The sequence below is a fragment of the Somniosus microcephalus genome, chromosome 13 (genome assembly GCF_052327205.1).
Source record: "Somniosus microcephalus isolate GS21.2 chromosome 13, FLI_Smic_1.0, whole genome shotgun sequence".
Lineage (NCBI taxonomy): Eukaryota > Metazoa > Chordata > Chondrichthyes > Squaliformes > Somniosidae > Somniosus > Somniosus microcephalus.
The window spans coordinates 36,336,029-36,357,282 of record NC_140999.1 but is presented as its reverse complement, the minus strand read 5'-3'; the positions used below and the strand labels follow the sequence as shown (position 1 = coordinate 36,357,282).

Genomic DNA, 21,254 nt, shown 5'->3' with positions numbered 1-21,254 from the left:
GTACCATTTAAAATGTATTGGGCTAAAAATTCAGTTTGGGGCGCCAAGCTCGCCTGGGCGCCGGAATTACCGCTGCGTGCGGAGTCACTTGCGCCATCCGGATATTCAGTTTCTGCACCCCAAATGGAAGCGGGCCGTTAAACGAGGCTTCCCGCGCCCCGCTTGGGGCGCTGAAACTGAATATCGGCGCGCTAAGGGCCGCAGCGCCACACGCTGCGGCACGGCAGGCTGCGGGCCTTCCTCCCACTGTTAAGGGGGAGGTGCCTGCAACAGCGCGATCCCCGTTCGTGAGTGCCGGCAAATGAGCCCGGCACCAAGGAGAAGTGCCGGGCTCTCGGGAAACAGCCGGCAATGCCGCGGGGGGGGGGGGGGGGGGGGTGTAGGAGGCCGGGGATGGAGGTGCGGGCAGGCAGGCGCCGAAAAAGCGGCCGGCTGCACCTCCACCTTAACTAGCGCCACTACCGCCACAGGTAGGCCCCTGTGTACCGGTCGCTATTTGCGGCCGGCGCTGAAAAGGCGGGCGCGACCAAATATGGCCATCGGGGCGATAGCGGGGCGCTGCGCACACCGATGACGTCATCGGTGGCGGCGCAGCGCTACAGGCTAACGCCGCCATTAGCGCCCCGCTAAATATCGCGGTAGGTGTGGCCAGTGGCGCAAAAGCCACTGAGTGCCCTCTTTGGGCGCAAACTGGTGGTGCAGGCCCCTGAATTTCTAGGCCATTGCCTCTCCTCATTTTTCCTAACAACACGCATCACCTCACACTTTTCTGCGGTGAATTTCATTTGCCATGTGTCCGCCCATTCCACCAGCCTGTCTGTCTTCTTGAAGTCTATTACTATCTTCCTCACTGTTTACTACACTTCCAAGCTTCGTGCCATCTGCAGATTTTGAAATTGTGCCCTGTACCCCCAAGTCCAAGTCATTAATGTATATCATAAACAGCAGTGATCCTAGTACTGAACCTTGGGGAACGCAACAGTATACCTCCCTCCAAGCCAAAAAACAGTCATTTACCACGACTCTGTTTTCTACCTCTTAGCCAATTTTGTATCCATGCTGTTTCTGCCCCTTTTATCCCATGGGCTTCAATTTTACTAATAAGCCTAATATGTGGTACTTTATCAAACGCCTTTTAAAAGTCCATATACACAACATCAACTGCACTGCCCTCATCCATCTTCTCTGTTACCTCATCAAAAAACCCAATCAAGTTAGTCAAACACAATTTGCTCTTAACAAATCTGTGCTGGCTTTCCTTTATTAGTCCATGCTTATCCAAATTTTTCCCGGATTATTGTTTCTAAAAGCTTCCCCACCACCGACGTTAAACTGACTGGCCTGCAATTGCCACATTTATCCATCTCCCATTATTTGAACAATGGTGTAAAATTTGCAATCCTCCAGTCCTTTGGCACCACCCCTGTATCTAAGGAGGATTGGGAGATTGTGGCCAGCACTTCCACAATTTCTACCCTTACTTCCCTCAGCAACCTGGGATGCATTTCATCCGGACCGGGTGACTTATCAACTTTAATACAGCCAGCCTTTCTAGTACCTCCTCTTTATCTATTTTTATCTGATCCAGTATCCCAGCAACCTCCTCGTTTACCATAGCTTTGGCCACGTCCACCCAGGGGCAGGATTTAGATGAGGAAGAGGAGGGATCAAGAATAGATCTTTGGAGAACCCTAGAGGTGGCTGTGTGGGACAAGAAAAGTAATTCTAGGAGATACGCTAGCTACGTTTCGATATATAGGAAACGGACTATGCAAAAGCAATCTCACAGAGATGGAGCTAGAAGAGGATGGTGTGGTTGACAATATCAAACTGCAGAGAGGCATAGGAGCACAAGAGGGAATAATACACCATGGTCACAGTGGATGCCATTTGTGACTCTGACCAGAGCCATCTTGGTGCTATGAGAAGGGCATAAATCAAAATGGAAGGGTTCAAACAAAGAACTTTGGGAGAGATTGGCATGGAGTTGGGAGATGATGATGTACTTGAGAACCTTAAATAGGAAAGGGTGGGTTGAGGATGTGTTTTTTGCAAAGAGGATCATAATTATAGTTTTAAAAAGTGAGACGGAAAGTGTCTTCAGGAAAGGGAGCCGTTAACAATGTCAGTTAGTATGAAGGCCAGGAGTGGAAGTTGAGTGGTTCAGGGTTGAGTAGGCACGGGGGGCTCAAAGGAAAAGGAGGTGGGTCTCATGGAAGAGATGAGCATGGAGATGGCATAGACCAAGGTGTGCGAGAAAACAACAGAGAGGAGTCAGAGTTAGAGTGGATGGGAGGCTGGAGCTGGGGAAGAGATAAGGGAAGGAAACAGCAGAGTCAGCTGCAAGGATACTCTCAATCTTATGGGGTGCAGAGAAGAGAGCCGGGTTGGGCCTGAAAATTGCCAAGAGGGAAAATGTGATGACAGGAGACTTGAGCCCATTCCAGCCAAAGTCTGCACGCAAATGATTATGTGGAACAGAGACAAAGATTAGCATAGGGCCTGATACGAGGTACAAAACCAGTCTAGAATATGATCATCTGTCTAGAGAATAAAAAAGTATCTCTGGGCAGGAGGCCGCAGTGGAGTGAAGGCAATGATTGATCCTGGAGCCATTGGAGGAGTGGGAAATGATTCAATAGTTGTTGAAGGAATGAGATACAGATCAGGAGCTAGTGGAGGAGCAAAGAATCATTTAGGGGAGCAGTGGTGGGGTAGATATTGAACAAGGAGAGCCAAGGATCACTGTTTTGTCTGGAGAACTGTGGAGAAGTAAGCTGAACCCTAGGCAACCAAGTGGGAGCTAGAGGCAGGAGACTGCAGAGGAGAAAAGTAGCAACTAGGAGACTAGTAGGGCAAAAGACGTCAGTCCAAGAAAACCAACAGAGTAGAGTACTTCAAGCCAAGAAGCCAGGGGAGCAGCGGACTTCTGCCCTGTAGCCCAGAATCTAGTGAAAGTGACAAATTTGATGAAAAGCTAGAGGACTTCAACCCAATTTAAAGGTCCCAGCGAGAGAGACAGTTGTGGAAGTCCCAGAGGACATTTAAAGATCTCGTCTGATGAGACAATGCTAGAAGACCCAGTGATGATTCACCTGTGCTGCTACAAATAACATTGAAGTTTGATGGTGAGGAGGTCGACTTTCAAGAGCTAAGACAGTGCCACAGCAGAAAAAACCAGGAGCCAGCCCAGCAACAAGTACCCTGATAGCGGAGACAGTGAATTTGCAGGGAGAACCAGGTCCAAAGCCCTCAGATGAATGAAAACAACAAGTTCAAGAGGGTGGAGAGGCAATAAACTTGTCTTAACTTAGAAAACTTTAAAAGTTACAACGGGATGTGATAGAAGTAGTAGTGTGTCTCAGAGAATGAAACTGGGGGAAAAGGATGGGGATGGTTAAGGATGGCTACAGGAGTTCAACATGGAGCTGCCATCACAGGTGACATCTTGAATACTTCTCCAAGCCATCAACCAACAGCACTAAACTGTACTTAATTTGCCTCTAACAGTTACGTTAGTGGAAGTCCAAACCAAAACTCATGTTGTTTGGGCAATCTCCATTCTGCCTCTCCCATATAAAATGGGAGAAGTCAATGGAATAGAAAATCGGGGGTGGGGAGGGAGCTGCCGATTCGTTATTGCTTGTTCTGCGCAACCGCCCAAGACCAAACCACCCCATTGTATGTTTCTTTTTGCAGAAGTCGAGATATTTAGCTGGATTTTGCATCCTGATTAAGTTGATGCAGACGCCAACATTTTTGCATATTTCCTTAATTTCTTCACTAACCTTTCCCAGAGTATTGTTGATTGCTGGGCTAAGCTCCCAGCCCTCGTTTCCCGGGCAATGGGAGCCTATTACAAGTAGTCGGTGGACGAGTCCCGCAGGTCTTAGCAAGGCCAGCCCACCCTACTGCTGGCGGGCATAACCTCAAAAGCACAAGTATTTTGGGGTTATAATGGCAAAGGGAACAACTTTGTTTAATCGGCCCAATTTGTTTTCTTCCTTTTTTTTTAGAAAAGTCTTCCGAGAATAAAATGAGAAAAAGAAATCAGTTGAGAGAACACAGGGACAGAGATGTGTTGCAATCACCAACCCTCAGTGCTGGGTAGAGACTCTCAGGGAATGTCTGCTGCTGGAATGTGCATATCAGGCTTAGCTTGCTGTCTGATACACTATAAAATGAGATTATTCCAGCATCAAAATCCACAAACACTCCCACTTTAGAGGTTGTTCCAACAGTTAGATCTGTAACATTATCACTGTGTTGGGCTAAAACTGAGTGTGATCCCGAGAAGTAACTCCACAAATTATTGTTCTTCCCTGAGCACACACTCCATGACTTACTGTTCTCTCCCAGCAAACACTCTTTATCCCTACCCTTGCGCTTTATACTGCCATAACAGACCCCAATCGCCCATTTGCCGCGAGCTCCTGCGATCTCCACCTCCCAATAAGAGCGACCGCTGTTGACTCCCTCCGAGCAGAGCACCTGACCCCAGCAGTCAAATCTCTTCCGATCGGCAGGATAGGGCTGTCTGTACTGGGATCCAGACACGACCCTCTTATCGTCCGACAGAATGAGACTTCGATGAGCGGTAGCCAGATCTAGAGTCGGTGTCTGTCCATCTGTGAATAAAGCAAAAGCTGAGTGAATAACTGTTCTCATCTGTGAATACCTTTTATCATCACTGCTACTTACTTTGCTTTTAACAGCTGTCTCGAGCATACTTAGAGTAGCTTCAGCCTTTCTGTCAGCTCAGCTAAATCTTCGCTTATATAACCTTCATATCAACGTTGACGTGTAATTTACTGGAAGCAGCATATGGCAACGCTTGAGGATCTAGTTTGGTTTACACTGGATATAACTGATGGACTAGATACACTTTTAACTGCATGACTTCTTTATACAGGATGGGCCTGAAAACCAGTGGGGCTGAAATCCCGGGCATAAGTGCTGCAATGTGACAAAGTTGGCACGGTCAGGGGGAGCTCACTTAATTTAAATACTGCCCACACTAGTGGCATATCTCAGACAATCACCTGCACCAAAAGCCCACAAACTAGGGCAGAACGTGCCAGCTCTGGAGGGAGGGAACACATGGGAGCTGCTGAGCTCCTCCTCCAGAAAGAGGATAAGGTTGTCCTCATTAGCCCCTCTAGTAAGGGGATGAAAAATAACTTTAAACCTATTGCATCTTCTGACCTAAGCCAGATTCCAGGCCTGGACCCGAAGGTGGGCCCCACATCTACCATTCCAGTGGTCGGATGCATGCTTCCACTCATCATATCAGCCCAACGTATCCCAGGTCACCGCCATGGAAACTCCCAGCCTAGTTTTAGCCATGCCCCCCTCCTATGCCCCTGACCTTGTTTGGGGCTCAACTGCAGCGAGGCCCAGTGGAAACTCCAGGGAAAGGCCAAGATCCAGTGTATCCAGATCACGGCTTCATTGGCAGCCTTTCTGCTGCAGTTCGGCCAGGTCTTACGGCAGGACTGCAATGGAAGTGCCACAGATTTATGACCCTGATTTTTTTTGGTGCAGTGGACTATTTAAGCTGGATACACCGGCTTCCCTGTGGCACAGTTTTAATTGGATGCATACTTTTATTGGAAAGCCTTGATGCAGCTTGCTAAGTCACATGGTGATGTAACACAGGATGAGCAGTGCTGTACTTACACACAGTCACCATTATGTCTCTATCCCTCTCGAGCTGGGAAACCACTTCATACCGTTTCTGTACCCAGCTTATCTTATCCGCTGTTATTTTATTGACATCAGGAGGAGGTGGCTGTGGTGCTAGTGGTTCAGATGCTTCTTTTATTCTAAAAAAAAAAACCACAGGCTACATTATAAAATACATTCAGCGTGCTACATAAATAAGTGAATCCGATCTATTGCAGGGTAAATGGTGGCGGTCTCTTCTGAAAAATGAGCCTATTACAAGTAATCGGTGGACTAGTCCTGCAAGCTTTGGCAAGGACAGCCCACCCTGTAGCTGGCGGGCATAACCTCAAAATCACAAGTATTTCAGTTTTGGGGTTATGTTAAAGGGAATGGCTTTGGCTCATCAGCCCAAATCTTTTTTTCTTTCGGGAGGAATAGTGGCGGAAAAGGAAGAGAAATTGGGTGAAGAGATCTACTACTACCTCACTGCCCCAACCTTAATTTCCCTCCTCTTGCCCCTGCCAGGACTACTACTGCTGCCCCTTCCTCACTTGCCACTTGCCGAGGTCTTCATTGGATGACTAGCTCCAGTCTTTGGGTCCTATAGGCTATGACCCTTTCAGCAAAAGTCCCTTGGTACTACTGAAAGAATAGCAGAGGAGTTCTTCTGGTGTCCTGGCCAATACTCCCCCTCAACCAACACCACCAGAAAACAGATTATCTGGTTATTTACCTTACTGACCTTCCCTCCAACATAAGGTCAGAAATGGGGATGTTTGATGAAACTTAACTGAACCAGCCACATAAATACTGTGGCAACAAGAGCAGGTCAGAGGCTAGGTATTCTGCGGCGAGTGTCTCACCTCCTGACTCCCCAAAGCCTTTCCACCATCTACAAGGCACAAGTAAGGAGTGTGATGGAACACTCTCCACTTGCCTGGATGAGTGCAGCTCCAGCAACACTCAAGAAACACGACACCATCCAGGACAAAGCAGCCCGCTTGATTGGCACCCCATCCACCACCTTAAACATTCACTCCCTCCACCACCGGCGTACCGTGGCTGCAGTGTGTACCATCTACAAGATGCACTGCAGCAACTCGCCAAGGCTTCTTCAGCAGCACCTCCCAAACCCACAACCTCTTCCACCTAGAAGGACAAGGGCAGTAGGCGCATGAGAACACCACCGCCTCCAAGTTCCCCTCCAAGTGACACACTATCCTGACTTGGAAGTGTATTGCCGATCCTTCAGACTTGGAAGTGTATTGCCGATCCTTCATCGTCCCTGGAACTCCCTAGCTAACAGCACTATGGGAGTACCTTTACCACAAGGACTGCAGCAGTTCAAGGCGGCGGCTCACCACCACCTTCTCAAGGGCAATTAGGGATGGGCAATAAATGCTGGCCTCGCCAGAGATGCCCACATCCCATAAATGAATTTTAAAAAACTACTTTTTGTAGGACTTTGCTGTGTGCAAACTGACTGCTATGTTTGCCTACAAGATAGTTTCTAGGGATCTGCAATCAGGGGTGCGGTCACAAACTTGATCGACAGCTCTTCTGCCCAACCCTAGACAGGGCAAAGGATCAGAAATCAAGGGCCCGATTTTGTGGATTGTGTGGGAAATGGTCGGATTCCCCCGAATGTGGGGTTCTGACCCACAAAAAAATGGGGTCAGCCAGCTCCACGCAATTTTCCCTCAAGTGGCCAATTAATTTCCAGCGTGTGGGCAGCCTTGCTAATTGTCCATTTCCAGTCAGGAAGCCCCACAGTATGATGTCATCATTTGTGGTGCTTTCAAGGTCCACAGCAAGCATTGCTTCCTCTGTTGGCTTCCAAACGAACCATACAGGATGGCAGAGGAGCCTGCAGCAGCTGTGGCCAGTGCCAGACCCCGAGCTGCCTCCAAATTCAACGAAGCTTCACTGCAGGCATTATTGGATGGGGTTCGGGCCCACAGGGAGGTCCTCTTCCCTAGGTCAGGCAGGAAGAGGCCTCCCACTGAGACCATGGCTGCATGGATGCAGGTGTCAGCAGATGTCAACTCGAATGTGCATGTAACCTTGGCATCACATCTCTAACTCCTTCCTCTACTCCCCCACAGGACCATCCAGAGTCCCCGTCCCCACTGTGGAGGAGGAAGAGGCTGTGCAGCCAGATTCCTCAGAGGAATCTCCAACCTCTGAGGGCGCAGCGTCAGCAGAAGTAAGCGCACCCAGCACCAGCGCAGACACTCACACTTCGGGGGGACCTTCGGGACATAGAGTAGTGCTGTCACCTGGTGTTTCACAGCTCACAAGTGAACCTCAGCAGATTCTGGAGACAGGGCCAGCAGTGGAGAGTCCTCGTCGGAGGGCGCAGGACTCTGCCAGCTCAGCTCAGCTGCGCTGCATGTCGACCCTCTGCCTCTGGGTCCATCCGCAAGAGAAGAGGTGATGGATCTCCATGCACAGATGCAGGAGTCTCTGGCAGGTTTTGTCTCCAGGGTCGCTGCGAGTGTGGAGCGAATGGAGGAGTCCATAGCGACCATGAACAGAGCATTTGTGGAGTCATTGGCGCAGGAACACATCACCATGGAAAGGTTGGCAACCTCCATGGAGGAGATAACTCGCCAGGGTACGGAAAACATGGTGAGTGCTCATAAGAGAATGACATCTCTTGAGGAGCGTTGGCCATCTATTGAACAGAGAAACCAGACCTTCATGGAAGTCCTTCTGAGTAGGACTGCCAGTGCAGATACGGGTCCCCATGGCCCCCTAAAGTGCAGCAAGATGCTCTCAAGCCACTTCCAAGCGCTGGCCCCTTCTGGCCTGTGCAGCTTCAGGTGAGTGAGCAGCAGCCTGGTGCTCATCCTGCTGTTCCGGGTTCTGCTGCTGCCGCCTCTGCTGCTGGAGATCCTCTAATGGCAAGAAGGGAAGGAAAAAAAGGCGTCCCATGCTTCTGGTAGATGCCTCCGCTGAGGAAGCGCTGAGTGAGGGTGGCGAGAGGGGCTTCCCAGGAGATTACACTGGAGAAGTGTGTGAGGCTCCAACCTTCCACAGCTGTGCCTAAGCCTTGAAGAAGTAGCCCCAAGCCTGCAACAACAAGGTCCTTCAACATACAAATGCTCTCCGTTTAAATCGCAGCTTTCCCGAATGACCTGCAGCTGAGAGCAAGCAAGCCGGCAAGCTTCATGCCAGGTTTCATCAGCAGGGTTCCCCGCAGGCGTGTTTAGCGTGGGGAACCCCTGAAAATCACAAGTGCACCCTAAAATGGCATTAAACATGCCAATAGTTGGTAATTAGGGTCCCGACGGCCAGTCCCGCCAGCGGCGGGCGGGACTGAATCGGCTCGCAGAGAAACGGCGGTCCGAAAGTCGGACGGGGCGGGGAATCAGGCCGGGGGGGGGGGGGGGTCGCGACCCCCTATTTCGGCGATTTTCAGCCCCCGCCCGCCTGAAAACCCGCCCGACGGCTGGCAGAAAATCGGGGCCCAAGTATCAACCTCCTGGGGACAGGAAATTGCAAGACTGGAGAAGCACAAGCGAGGACATGTGCAGAATATACAATATCCTGTTCAAATCACATGGGGATATTATACACCCTCAGGTTATGCTAATATATGATTAGATATTGGGCAGTGTGGGTGCACTCCTGGACACAGGACGCAGGGACCACTTACAAGAGTGACAAACAATGTTGAAACGGAGAGAATATCTAACGCAGGCCTGAAATTTGTAATGGGCTGATTAAACATACATTCAGGTACTTGACTGATGGGGTGACTATGCACACACTCTGGTACCATTTAATCATGTGATTATACATACATTCACTTCTTGGTTAATGGCGTGATCCTGAACACTCAGGGGTCGATTTTAACTGTTCTCACCAGGCAGAAAACGTGCAGATCAGCCGCTCATTTCCCATTTGGTGGTACTGTTAAATACGGTGAATTTAGATGTACTTGGGTACTTAGTTAATGGAGTGATTATATATACACTCAGGTCCCCAGATAATGGACTGAATATACATAAACTCAAGTACCCAGCAAATGCTCAGTTTCTCATTTAATGGACTATTTATACATATACTCAGTTTCTCAGTTCACAACCTTGGTGTTTTATTTGACCCCGAAATGCGCTTCCGACCACATGTCCGCACCATCACTAAGGCCGCCTATTTCCACCTCCGTAACATCGCCCGACTCCACCCCTGCCTTGGCTCATCTGCTGCTGAAACTCCCATCCATGCCTTTGTCACCTCTAGACTTGACTATTCCAATGCACTCCTGGCCGGCCTCCCACTTTCTACCCTACGTAAACTTGAGGTCATCCAAAAACTTTGTTGCCCGTGTCCTAACTCTCACCAAGTCACATTCACCCATCACCCCTGTTGGCTCGCTGACCTACATTGGCTCCCGGTTAAGCAGCCCCTCGATTTTACAATTCTCACCCTTGTTTTCAAATCCCTCCATGGCCTCGCTCCTCCCTATCTCTGTAATCTCCTCCAGCCCTACAACCCTCTGAGATCTCTGCGCTCCTCCAATTCTGGCCTCTTGAGCATCCTCGATTTTAATGCTCCAACATTAGCGGCCGTGCCTTCAGCTGCCAAGGCCCTAAGCTCTGGAATTCCCTCCCTAAACCTCTCCGCCTCCGTTTTCCCCTTCAAGATGCTCCTTAAAACCTACGTCTTTGACCACGCTTTTAGTCATCTGCACAAATATCTCCTTATGTGGCTCGGTGTCAAGTTTTATTTGATAACATTCCTGTGAAGCGTCTTGGGATGTTTTACTACGTTAAAGGTGCTATATAAATACAAGTTATTGTTGTTGTTTAATGGATTATTTATACATGCACTCAATTTCTGATTTAATGGACTATTTATACAATTATTTATTGGCACAGCAGAGAAAGGGAAGCAGTGATGCTGATTTTGACACAGTGACTGCTTCATCACAGTTATTTTCCAGATGAACAGCACATATTGTGGAAGCAAAAATATAAAAAATACATTTAAATAATGGACTGAAAAAGGCCATGCTGATGTCTACACAAAACCCGACATAGATTTAATCCAGTGTCAGCTGTGGCTCAGTGGGTAGCACATTCACCTCTGAGTCAGAAGGTTGTGGGTTCGTAGTCCCACTCTAGGGACTTGAGCACAGAAATCTAGGCTGACACTCCAGTGCAGTGCTGAGGGAGTGCTGCACTGTCGGAGGTGCCGTCTTTCGGATGAGACGTTAAACCGAGGCCCCGTCTGCTCTGTCAAGTGGAGGTAAAAGAACCCACGGCACTATTTCAAAGAAGAGTAGGGGAGTTATCCCCGGTGTCCTGGCCAATATTTATCCCTCAAAAACAGATTAACTGGTCATTAACACATTGCTGTTTGTGGGACCTTGCTGTGCGCAAATTGGCTGCCGCGTTTCCCATGTTACAACAGTGACTCCACTTCAAAAGTACGTCACTGACTGTAAAGTACTTTGAGACATCCGGTGGTCATGAAAGGCGCTATATAAATGCAAGTCTTTCTTTATTTCAGTGAATTATATCAAAGTTAATTTCACTTACCTCACTGCCATTGAATTAAACCCCTGAAATAATGAAATAAAAATGATTACTATGAATATTCATATAATATATACATTCATCAAGTGCATTAAATGTCAGTAATTCTGTTGGAGAATATATCCTGTCTGATTAATTTATAATTTCTCTCCTTAGCCCTCTGCCACCTGCTGTTTGTGAAATGTCGCTAACTATATGAACCAAATTCAGCAGACCATGATTAACAACCAGGAAACAAGCTCCTGACTCCTAAAAATACAAACCTGCTGCCAGTGTGAAATGTGCTGATTGGAAACCAAGGGGCCATGCCTGAAAAAATTAGCAGGGGGTGTGCTCCCCAAGATAGGATTCAGTTTAGGAATACAGCCACTGCAGCAGGCCATTCAGCCCATCGAGCCAACATCGTCATTTTATTAGCTATGGGAGCAATTTATCTTTTTCATCCAAAGTCCCCAACCCATTCTCCGCATCCCTTAATACTCTTATCCCCAAGGGAGCATCTAGCTCCCTTTAAAATATCTCAATCGATTCTGCATCTGTGGCCTTCTGGAGCAGTATTTTTTCACAATACTTTGAAGAATTGTTTTCTGGAATTTTTTTTTAATTGACAGTTTAATTTTTAAAATTATATTTAAGTGCCCTTGCTTTGGATTTCCCTACCAGAGAAAATAGTAATTTTCTAACTACCCTGTCAAATCCTTTCAGTATTATAAACATCTCAATCAAATTACCCCTTTATTTTCTTATCTCTATTGAACATAAGTTTTAAAGGTGTTATAAGTTTCTTCTTAGTTCAGCAAAAGGGTGATTAGGATTTAACTGACAAACACATTTATTAAACAATAAACAAACAAGTGAATAGAAACAGTCACACACATATTTTACAGTTAAACTTATAGCTCCCTGTGCAGTAGAAAATAGTTCACAACTGCTGTGCTAAACTATGATTTTAAGTAATATTTTTACAAAGTTGTTCTTCTGCTTCTCTCAGCATCTACAAAAGCTGGCTGGCCTGACTATCTTTCTTCACAGCCTGCAGACCCCCAGATTTGAGCAGGAGTGACTGGAACTCAGCAAATTTAAATAACTGATTTTTTTTTAAGCTACAAATCTCAACAATCCCCGAAGGTGTTTGAACTTGAATTGAAAGGCGTGACCGCCCCCCCACCCCGCCCCCTTCAGACACACCAAGCAACTGTTGCAAAAACTGTATCCAATTAAGCTGGAATGGGGAAGGGAATTCTCCGCGGATGCCCCAGCAGTGAGCAACCTCGCTTTCTGTCAACACATGATGAAAGAAAAACATGGCAGCACGCCTGTGATTTTCCGATATGTGCTGGCACGAAGCGATGTTCATCACCAGTAAGTAGCTGGAAAATTTAGGCTTGAATTTGATTTTGTTTTTAACCCCTTAGGTACCATGACAAAAATTTTCAAGTCAGTACCATGTTAAATCTTAGATACAAATGCACTCAGCACTGGGAAAGACTTCAGGGAAGGGGAAATTTATAACGGCTTACAGAATTCATTCTCCTTCAACTCTCCCTCTTAAAAATAGTACAGGAAACTTTGCGATATCCGGCACCGACGGGACCGAGCTGCTGCCGATCTATCAAAACTTCCGGATAGACCAGCGCTAATGTTGAAGGATACGGAGGTTTTCATCTCCGTATCTGACAACAAATACTGTTGCTTAGCAACAGCTTGTAAACACTCGGCCCGTACCTTGGAAGCGTCTCTGAAGCTGTTGCTAAGCTACAGAGACGCTTTCCAGAGCCTGACTGTTAAAAAAAAAAAAAAAAATGCTAGAAGAAAAAAAACCTAACCAAAACGGCTGCTGATTTCTGCCGTTAGATCGAGGTTTCCGGACATACAACCTCCAGATAAACCGAAGTTTCCTGTACCAGATCTGAGCTCCCCCAACACTACCACATCTCAGGGCACCCCCCACAATCGTACTACACCTTGCCCCCTCCCAATCCTACTGGATTCCAAGACCCCTCTCCCCAATCATTCCTGACTCTCATATCAACCTCCTCCGTATTTCTACATTGCATGACCACACCCACTTCACCTACATCCAGTGAACCACCACCCCCGCCCCCCCCACCCCACCCCCAGTAATGGTCCCAAACCATAGAACTCCTTGCAGTAGCCCCTTTCCCAATGCTCCCGGAGATAATCTTTATGTCTGCTGCTCCCAATCTCTACCATCCGTCTTCAATTCCTTACATATCCCCGAGACGCAGCTCCCGGTGCTACAAGACTTTACAGCCCACTTCCATGGAACTCCTAATATTCCCGCACTCAACAAATGCTCCAACAAATGTCCTACACCCCAAGGCCAACCTTCCTCTGCCACGGCCTGCACCAGCCTCCCCCCCACTCCTAAACTCCAGAACTCCCCACTAACGACTACTCCTAGTCTCAACAGCCCCTCCTCAATACTCTGAAACTTCAACACTTCCTCTCACTGCTCCCACACTCCGAGACCACCCAACATCACCAAAACACATGACCCACCCCCACGTTTCCTACCCACCTGCAATGTGGAACATTTTCCTATGGGTCCTGAACTTTTGGGGGAAAAAAGCTAAGACATAAAATTCCACTGTGTCATGTAGTTAAATAATGTGATCCACAGAAGAGGCCACAGCAAAAATTAATTACCTGTATAAAAGTTAGCTTTTCATTCTTCATTAAAAGATCACCGAAATCAGCCAAATTTTTCTCAAAGTCTTCCAATTTACTTTCTAGTTCGAGAATCTGTGCATCAATCTCTCCCGTCACATGGCTCTGTACTCTGTCGAGATATTTAAATACTTCTTTTTCTTCATTTTCAAAGTATTTCCGTAATGCATTACACTTCTCCTGAATTTGGACTTTGGCTTCTCTGACCAGTCTCTGTTAAGTAGAAATGTTCTGGTTATTACACTGCAGGTCACTCAACTGCAAGTAGTTTTTCTGACTGAATCTGTGCTCAGGCATCATCTAGATTTGTGCTTTGGAGCGTATGTTACTCTCATTTATTCTCACATGCATTTCAATCAGACACGCCAGACGGATGTGAAAGGAAACAGCGGAGACAGGGTATTGCAGTAAGAGTGTCTCTTCATGTTGGACTTAATACCCACCAGGGCCAAAATTATTATTTTTTTTCCCCCAAAGTTTAGCAAAAAAAATGTGGGGAGTAAAAAATGGGAGAACTTGTACAAAAAGTACAAATGGACTAGTCACCTGCATTTAGATCTTTTCTGAGGGTACCAATCCCTCCAAAAACAGAGTGAGTATTTGTCCTCAAAGATTTGAAAGAATCAGAATGGCAATCACAGATGTCTGCAGTAGATTGTTTCTGCCCCACAAAATGGGGACTGCAGCCACTGCCAGGTTTATCTTACTGCAGGAGGAAAAGGAGAGGGCAGCCTGGGAGCAGAGAGGACGCAGGAGGCGCACAATTCACACCAGAAACTACAGCAGAGTTCTACTGCAAAAGCTATCTGGATGTGATGGGAGTAGCAGTGCCTGTGAAGGCTCAACCTTAGTTGTACCATCTGGCCTAAGAAAGCCTGCGGGGACAGTCAACCATCTGCACTGCATCTCCAGCGGCAGTGAAGGTCACCATTGCTTTCAAGTGCCACAAGGGGCATCTGCAGGGGACAGAGCAGATATCAGCCAGTTTGCTGTGTATAATTCCATTAAGACGACTACTGAAGCCTTGCTTTACCATGTATCCACTTACATACGCTTCAGCGCTGTATATTTTTTTTAAGATCTACAACTTTCCATCATCTGCATATATGTTTCCTGTTTGTATTTTACAGGAATATTCAGGCCTTACCTTTGTGCTCTTCCTTCAGTTGTGCAATTTTTTCCCCTTCACTTCCTGCCAGGTCCATTTAGTCCTGGAACCAGTGTTCCCACTATCTGGGGGATCGAGTCCCTGCCTGCCTCGTTCTCATGCCCACAAAAGTGTTGTTATGACATTCTATTAAACCGTTCACTAGAGCTTTCAATACATCATCACTGAAATGGCATTTTCTTTAGTTTGAACCATTCTCCAGTACAAAAATGCACTCCATAGCTGCTGTAATGACATTTGGGAGACTTCTACCTCAAATGTGGCTCATTAACTGCTTGAGAAGTGTCAAAGGATCATTATCAAGTATGTTGTGATTGTCTGATTGCGCGTTACCACCAATTAAATTTTTCTTGCAGGAATCACACATTTCAATTTTGTGCCTTCCTGGGTTTTCACTATTTTAAATCAGGCATCTTACATTTTTCATGAAAAGAGGAATTTTGGTCCCATTGACAAGTTTAACTCTGTATGTAACCTGTGCTATATCTGACTCAAGAATATTTGGTGGGACTGTGCAGAGGCAGTTTTACTTTGCATTTGAACTGTGTAATACTTTACTTACCTTGGAATGCTTAACTGGATAGTGTAGAAGCAGCTTTACCCTGAATTTAACCTGTGCTGTACCTGACATGGAAGTGCTTGACACTGACACTGGATGTAAAAGTTTTCCAATCCTAGAATTGACAACCCTCACCGCCAAACACAGGTCAATGTAAAAGAGACATGCCTGGTCTGTTTTGGTAAAAAAAAACAGCCTGTTAATAGTTACTGTGGAAGTCATCAGTTCTTTTATAATGCAAACTCACCTGGGTGTTTTCCTTCTGTGTCTGGAGATGGTCAAGACCAGCTTGGATAGAGGTTGCATTTGTCCTGACCTTTTCTATTTGCTGCTGCAAGTGATCCTTAAAATAAATAAATAAATAATTACTTTAATCTGACAATTGAGACAGAGGTAGAGAATGAGTGGGAGAGACTCTGAAGACAAAAAGATATAGATGTCACAGAATGGCAGAGGCAGAAAGCACGAGGATAGGGAGATAGAGTGAGATAGATAGAGAACTGAAGAGACAAATTGAGGAGACAGAGTGATGGAGCCAAATATAGGTATAGTTAGACTAATAGGCAGAGCAATAGACAGATGCATACTGAGCTATACAGAGAGGTATATTGAGCTATAGAGGTATATTGAGCTATAGAGAGAGGCATATTGAGCTATAGAGAGAGGCATATTGAGCTATAGAGAGAGGCATATTGAGCTATAGAGAGAGGCATATTGAGCTATAGAGAGGTATATTGAGTTATAGAGGTATATTGAGCTATAGAGAGAGACATATTGAGCTATAGAGAGAGGCATATTGAGCTATAGAGAGAGGCATATTGAGCTATAGAGAGAGGCATATTGAGATATAGAGAGAGGTACAGGAAACTTTGTGCTATCCGGCACCGACGGCACTGAGCTGTTGCTGTCCCATCAAAACTGCCGGACAAACCAGCGCTAATGTTGAAACATACGGAGATTTTGAGCTCCGTATCTGGCAACAAACCCTGTTGCTTAGCAACAGCTTCTAAACAGTCGGCCGTACCTTGCAAGCATCTCTGTAGCTTAGCAACAGCTTCAGCGAGACCTTGCAGAGCTTGACTGTTGAGAAAAAAGCAATGAAAAGAAAAAAAACCTAATGAAACGTCTTCTGATTTTTGCCAGTGGCTCGAGCATTCCGGACAGTTAACCTCCGGATAAACCAAAGTTTCCTGTATGTTGAGCTATAGAGAGAGGCACAGTGAGCTATAGAGAGAGGTATATTGAGCTATAGAGGCATATTGAGCTAGAGAGAGAGGCATATTGAGCTAGAGAGAGAGGCATATTGAGCTATAGAGAGAGACATTGAGCTATAGAGAGAGGCATATTGAGCTATAGAGAGAGGCATACTGAGCTATAGAGAGAGGCATACTGAGCTATAGAGAGAGGCATGCTGAGCTATAGAGAGAGGCATATTGAGCTATACTGAGAGAGGCATATTGAAGAGATAACATATTGAAGCAGCCCATAAAGTGATAAGATAAATTCTCAATCACAAAATGACAGCTGTCATCACCAAAATGGTGACTGTGAGCCTAAGATGCTGGTCAAAATCACCACAGATCACAAAATGATGGTCACCCTTCCACTACTTCCAGAGGTGGACATCGCCTGGGAATCCACCCTGGAGGAATTTATATTTCACAGAGCAATTGGTACATGAAATCAGAGTCCTAGCAAAAGCACTACTGTACCAATACCTTTAAATAAATGGTTAGGAATGCGATTGATGAGTCCTAAGAAATACAGATACCGATGATTGCGTGCTGTGTGGAACATGATGGCTCAGCAGCTGCTGCAATATTGGAAGTGTCATGTCAAGAAAGAAAAATAATCATGGATGTCTCCTGTAGGATGTACAGTTAAAGATCCTGAAGTTTTACCTTTGGGCAGCAAGAAACTGTGCAGCACCTTTGATCAGGAGATTTAGAGTCCATGATAGAACAGGCTACCTGGCCAGTGGAAGAAACAGGCTTGTTGGGCCAAAGGCCTTTGAAAAATCTCATTTAAAATTTGCCGGCAAACAGATTTGATGGGCTGTGGGGAAACTGGCCTTTAAAAGAAAAACGGGCCTCACTTCTGCCAGGGTCAGGTTCCGCCCCCCGAACACGCATGCGTACACAAGGTTAGGGGCAAGGGAGGCAGAACTGTTGGGAACTCTGGCAAATGAAGTAATTCCACCATTCCTTCCTCTTTTTGTGACATCTGCATGAAAGGGGTTGGATGCAAGAAGCTTCTTCCCTCACACCCGGCAGAAAATTGACTGAGCAAAATAAAGGAAGGGGTGGAGTGGCAGCAATCCACCCCGAATTCTTCCCCCACCTGTCATGATGTGTGTGCAGTCAACCCTGGAGCGCATGACAGCTCCAGCATGATCTTCAGCAGCAGCTCCCTCCCCAACAGAGGATCTAAAGAGAGTCACAGCTCCTGTCACGGAGGCTGCAACTGCTGCCACAGGTGAGGGCCACCTCAGTCTCCCAAGGATCCTGCTGGAAAGCACAAGCCAGCCACTTCGCAGAACCTCCTACCACTCAGAGAACACCGAGGAAGTAAGAGGTCTGGTTTGAAGGGCACACAAGTGTAGGCAGCAAGGAGAGGCATGGTGTGAAGAAGCAGTACAGGTAGACTATCCTTTATCCGAAAACCTCGGGACCAGCCGTGTTTCGGTTTTAGGAAAATTTCGGATTTCGGAAGGTGCACGAAAACACTTCGGTTTTCAGAGTAATTCGGTTTGCGGGAGTGCGGATAAAGGATGCACTATCCCTTATCCGAAAGGGTGGGGGTCGGTGGGGGGGTCGGGGTCGGCGGGGGGGTCGGGGGTAGGGGTCGGCGGGGGGTCGTGGTCGGGGGTGGGGGTCGGCAAGGGTGGGGGTCGGCGGTCGGGTTCGGCCGGGGGGTCGGGGTCGTGCGCACGACTTACGCTGAGCGATTTCGGTTTTCAGAAGTCATGCTTTGCGCCACTTTCGGCTTTCAGAGGTTTTCTGGTTTCGGATGTGCGGATAAAGGCTGGTACACTTACGCTGAGCGATTTCGGTTTTCAGAAGTGCGGAAAAATGCTACACTATCCCTTATCCGGCTAGGCCTGTAAGTCATGCGCCACTCTGGTCATGTCGTGCACACGACTTACGCTGACCGAAAAAACCTTCGGTTTTTAGAGGGTTTCGGTTTTCGGAAGTCCGGATAAAGGGTAGTCTACCTGTAGTAAGACACAGCAAGTTATTTTGTAGTAAAAATGTTGGAATCACTGATGGGATGGATATGTGTGGTCTAATTTCGGACAAGGTGGGGCATAGCTCGCAAAGAGATAAGTGAAGGGATACAGCCCCAGGATTAATACTGAAACTATCAGGTACGTAGAGGTGCAAAAAGCAACAAAAATGCAGGCATTGAGCAAGAAGGCTTTGAACAGACAAGAAAGTGCTCTAAGCAAAGTGGCCTTTCCCAGTAGTTTTTCCTGGATACCACAGCCTAACAACCAGCAACACCTCTTTTATACATAAGTTGTATTTTGGAGGTGGGCTACAGGTGGTAAGGGAGGGAAATTCAGCACTGGATGGTAGTGCCTTATTTAAATGCAATTTCTCTGTAGCGGATGGGATTGTGGCAGATGCTGCAGCTCATCCACATCAGTGGTGGAGGGAAATTGTAGCTGGTTTTCTTTTTACTGGCAGCAAATCTGCGCTAGGTCACCCCCACCATATTGTTCTCCACAGTCCACCTGAATGCACCAGAAAACAGGTGGAAAAGAGAAGGAAAGTCTAGCTCTGTATCGTGCTGGGGGTGGCCTGTTCAGTCACCCTACTTGTACCCAGAGCTGTCAATGCTGGGCAAATTCTAGGTTTGAGATTTTCAGTTGGGATTGCATTAATCCAACTTTGGCCTCTCATCCATCCCCCACTTCCTTCACTCCACCATTGGTGGCCCTGTCTTCAGCTGCCTAGGCCCGAAGCTCTAGAATTCCCTCCCTAAACCTCTCTTCTCCTTTGAGACCCTCCTCTCTGTCCTAATGTCTCTTCCTTTAGCTCAGTGTCAATTTTTGTCTGATTACACTTCTGTGAAGTGCCTTGGGATGTTTTATTACGTTAAAGGCGCTACATAAATGCAAGCTGTTGTTGCGTTTGCCATATCTGAACTGCCTACCACAGAAAAAGAGAAATGGTAGGAATTATACGTTCAATCCACATACATGTGAAATTGTAATACTGAAGCAAGTTGGCTGGAGATTGCAATTTCATGCATGAGATTCCTGCTGAATGCACTGGGGCTGGGGGTGGGCGGGTCGTAAACTTGCCTACAGCAGCTTTTGGCTATATTTGCTAAATTTTCATAATGTACCATTTGCTTGTTTGATTTGGCAATTGTGCAACTAGTAACCCTTGTGAGCCCGACAGGTTAAGAGCACGCCCTGGCATTGTGCACAGCAGCAATAGTTAGAAAAGAAGCCTGCTATAACAAAACCAAACATACCCGCAGCTCATGTTCTCCCTCACTGATGCTGACACAGTTGTGGTTCTTGTGCTTCCCCACGACAGGGCAGAGACAGCAGATGCATACTTTGTCGTCCTTACAGTAAATCTCCAGCAGTTTCTTGTGCTCTATGCACTTCCATGTGGACATGTCTGCAGTGGGATCTATGAGTGGATGATTTTTAAACACAGCATTCTCCCTGTGGTGTTTGAGGTGTTTAGAGCACATTGAGGCTTCACATTTCAGGCAGGTTTTGATAGCTGTCAGTTTTTTCCTGGTGCAGTAGTTACAGGGTAAAGCTACTGGTGTTCCATTTACCGCCTGGTATTTCAGAGCTATGTTTGCTAGTTTGAAATTCCTTTTCAAAGCAGGCCTCGCCCTGTAATTTGCCCTGCATTCTGGGCAGGAGTAAGTGCCAGATTCTGGCTCTTTCCAGGACTCCTCAATACAGGCTTGACAAAAGCTGTGTTTACAGTTGAGTATCACTGGATCAGTGTAAATTTGGAGGCAGATAGGGCAGGTTAGCTCTTCTTCCAACCACTCTGGCGGTAAGGCAGCCGCCATCGCCTAACCAGGAAGAACAGAAACTGAAAATGAAACCGTGGCAGTTCGAGCACAGAACATAATGGCCTAGAAGAGACCATTGCAAATGAGATGGGGGGGGACCAGTTTTTTCAGAGCTTCTGTTACTTTAATTGCAACCTCATTAACAGTTTCAGACTAGAGTATTTTTTACAGGAACATACAGAGGAAAAGGTCATTTTTTTCGTAAAACCAGCGAGTGTTCCTGGAAATCAGCAGGGCAGTGAAGAAAGAAAGATACAATTCCAATCTCCCCTGTTCATGTGATAGATTACCACAAGCAGGCAACAGTTCAGCCAGTGCCTGTCTATCTAACTGTCTCTATATGTAGAAGTTTATAGTGCCTTGCCCACATCTGTTGGGTCGTGGCTTTAATATCACTGACTGGCTGAATCAGAACTTATGTGCTAAATCATGAATCAACAACCAAGGATTTCCATTTATAAAGGCTGAGATTTCCACTCTGGCCTAACCTGTGGTAGGGTGGGCTGAGTGCTTACCTGTCTGACCCCTCACTGACTCAAGTGAAGCTTTCTGGAAAAGCTTTACTATACTT

At 46.7% G+C, this 21,254-nt stretch overlaps 1 protein-coding gene across 1 annotated transcript; it reads right to left on the bottom strand.

Moving 5' to 3' along the window:
* Positions 1–375: 375 nt before the first annotated feature.
* LOC147108221 (E3 ubiquitin-protein ligase TRIM62-like) lies at positions 376–20,693 on the bottom strand. Its single transcript, XM_086004756.1, has 6 exons — positions 20,117–20,693; positions 15,879–15,974; positions 13,884–14,117; positions 11,217–11,239; positions 5,680–5,825; positions 376–4,628 (listed from the first exon to the last, which is right to left on the bottom strand). The coding sequence occupies exons 1-6, from the start codon at positions 20,678–20,680 to the stop codon at positions 4,051–4,053; spliced, it is 1,641 nt and encodes a 546-aa protein (XP_085860882.1). The 5' UTR covers positions 20,681–20,693; the 3' UTR covers positions 376–4,050.
* Between the last annotated feature and the right edge of the window lie 561 nt (positions 20,694–21,254).

Coding starts and splice junctions, on each gene's coding strand:
- LOC147108221 (XM_086004756.1), bottom strand. CDS start 20,680: ATGGCGGCTGCCTTACCGCCAGAGTGGTTGGAAGAAGAGCTAACCTGC. Junction 14,118..15,878: donor CACAGAAGGAAAACACCCAG/GTGAGTTTGCAT, acceptor TCTACTTAACAG/AGACTGGTCAGAGAAGCCAA. Junction 11,240..13,883: donor AAAAGCTAACTTTTATACAG/GTAATTAATTTT, acceptor TCATTATTTCAG/GGGTTTAATTCAATGGCAGT.